Source organism: Morone saxatilis, unplaced genomic scaffold (assembly GCF_004916995.1).
Source record: "Morone saxatilis isolate NCDOM2014 unplaced genomic scaffold, NCSU_SB_2.0 Contig15, whole genome shotgun sequence".
NCBI classification, from domain to species: Eukaryota; Metazoa; Chordata; class Actinopteri; family Moronidae; genus Morone; species Morone saxatilis.
Window position 1 is genome coordinate 12,539,718 of NW_023339707.1, and position 2,382 is coordinate 12,542,099.

General features: G+C 45.3%; 1 protein-coding gene across 1 annotated transcript in view; it reads left to right on the forward strand.

Annotated features, from left to right (window-relative positions):
- The window catches only part of LOC118323825 (adenylate cyclase type 6-like), a 31,184-nt gene that overhangs the window by 18,921 nt on the left and 9,881 nt on the right, over window positions 1-2,382 (forward strand). Inside the window, 3 exon segments of the mRNA XM_035655854.1 lie at window positions 1-100; window positions 1,663-1,774; window positions 2,062-2,189. Of these exon segments, the coding sequence (XP_035511747.1) occupies window positions 1-100; window positions 1,663-1,774; window positions 2,062-2,189 (340 nt within the window).

The following is a 2,382-nucleotide window of genomic DNA, read 5'->3' on the forward strand; positions in this document are numbered from 1 at the left end:
TGCCAAGGCACGTTGCCATGGAGATGAAGGCTGATATCAATGCCAAGAAGGAAGATATGATGTTCCACAAGATCTACATCCAAAAACACGACAACGTTAGGTAATACACGTGTGTGTTTCCACATAACAGCACTAACACAAGCTTAGGAAGATGTCGGAGAGCTTGTCTACTTTGCTATCGCAGCTAGCACCAGTGGCTTTGACCTCACTCTGCTGACTGATGTGTCAGTTACAGAGTCACTCCAACAGCTATTTCCCTGACAGCATGTATTATGCATGTTGTTGTTTATTGACACTGACAGCACTGGCTGCAGTAACGATATTGACTTAGGCACACTGCTGTGCTTTCTGTAGCAAATGATAGGAGGCAGTCCGCAAGTTTGCCGGCCCCCTGTCTCAGCCTTCACCACTGGATTTCACCTCCCGAGTGGGAATAACTCAGTACTAACAGGTGACTGAAACTCTCCATCCTTTAGCCTACTGTTGAGCCCAGTCGTAGTTGTTCAGGTTGCGGTGACAATGGTGGTAGGGGACAATGAAACGAGGTTGCAGCAGAGATCTCCTGTCAGAGGTGACCCAAATAGGTGCAGGTGTTGCACTTAGTGGAATAATCTGTTGCAACGCCGTTGCTCTACCACGGTGTAAACTTACAGGAACAATCCATTATCCAAATGTAACACAAGATTAAAACCAGCTGCCTTTGTCTTAAATTGATGCACAAGTTATTTTTAACACCAAACAGCTGATGTTATTAATGTTTTCTGATGGTGTGTTTACATCACTAAAGTTTGCAAAACAGGGCCATATTTGGAATTATGGTCAGTCCACAGATCCTCAAAATGTGTTTTGGAAGTGACTACGTATAATTTTATACGGTAAAAAAATTACTGATTGGGCCAGTTCAGAAACAGAAGCATGTGTCAGTCAGTACAATGGAGCTCAACTGATTATTTTGTTCGTGGTGTTTACATAATTGAAAATTTACTACAGCTAAATCTACAGAAAAAAAATAGTCACTCTTGATAATCCACAGATCAGTACAGAAAGAAGTAATAGAAAGTAGTTCCAATTTAAACTGCTCATAGTGGCTCCAAACTTGGTTAAATAAAACAAAAAATTAGGCTAGATACCTCAATGGGTAAGTGAGAAAATATGACCCTTAATAGGATAATCTCTTGCGTCATGGCTCACAGTTTTGGTCAGGGTGGGAGATGCAGACAGGCACTGGACTGCTTTAATTAAGGGCTAGTTCTCCCCCCAGTGGCTGACCTCATGGGACCACCAGCGCCACCTGTCGCCTTTAGCTGGAACTCACAATGTCTGCAGTGTTGTTTACCCTAGCCTTTCATTACTATCAAAAGTTAGCAATGAAAGGCATGCAGACAGGGGGACAGGGGGTGGTGTTCTCAGAGGGACGGGCTGGAGGAGGTGACCTACATTGGCCTAGATGATGAGAGCCAGGGCTGAACAAATGTCTGCCTCTCTCCCTCCCCTGCTCACATGGCAGCTGGACAGTGAGGAGGGAGGGAGGCGCTAGACCATGCTAACTAACTCTATACTTTATTGATTAATCTCATTCTCTGTCTCCTTTGTCTTTCTTTCCCTCTCTGTCTGTTTCCCTCACCGTCACCCTCTCCCTCGCCACCATCACCTCTTCTGCAGCATACTGTTTGCAGACATCGAGGGCTTCACCAGCCTGGCGTCTCAGTGCACGGCGCAGGAGCTGGTCATGACGCTGAACGAGCTGTTCGCTCGCTTTGACAAGCTGGCCTCGGTGAGCGCTGACAACCTGCCGACGCCATTATCACAGCAGAACTTTGAACCACTGTTGCTTATGTAACCTTATATTCTGTAGCCTTCACTGTTAGTATGACAAAGCCAGCATGATGTACTTGTTGGTGGGGGGTGTTACTTAAGCATTGTGTAAGACATCAATTAGACTATGCTGAGACCGATGAGTCATCTTATGCATAAAAAGCTCTATATTTGACATGAGCATGCTGTGTATTAGCTGTAATTGAAGGCCTAATATGTGTGCGTGTGTGTGTCCTTGCTGTACAGGAGAACCACTGCCTGCGTATTAAAATCCTAGGGGACTGTTACTACTGTGTGTCAGGACTGCCTGAGCCACGGGCTGACCACGCCCACTGCTGTGTGGAGATGGGAGTAGACATGATTGAGGCCATCTCGTGAGTCAAACAAACACCAATTAAGACCCACACTTAAAACAACACACACCCTTAGAGTCATATAGTATTATTCATTCTATGAAGGTTAAGTTAGGGTTTCTTGCTTTGTTTACGCTGCACGGGGTGTTAAAGAGAAGCTGTGAAGCTGAAGGTGACACTAGTTTTTTGACAATAGGGTGTGTGTGTGTGTGTG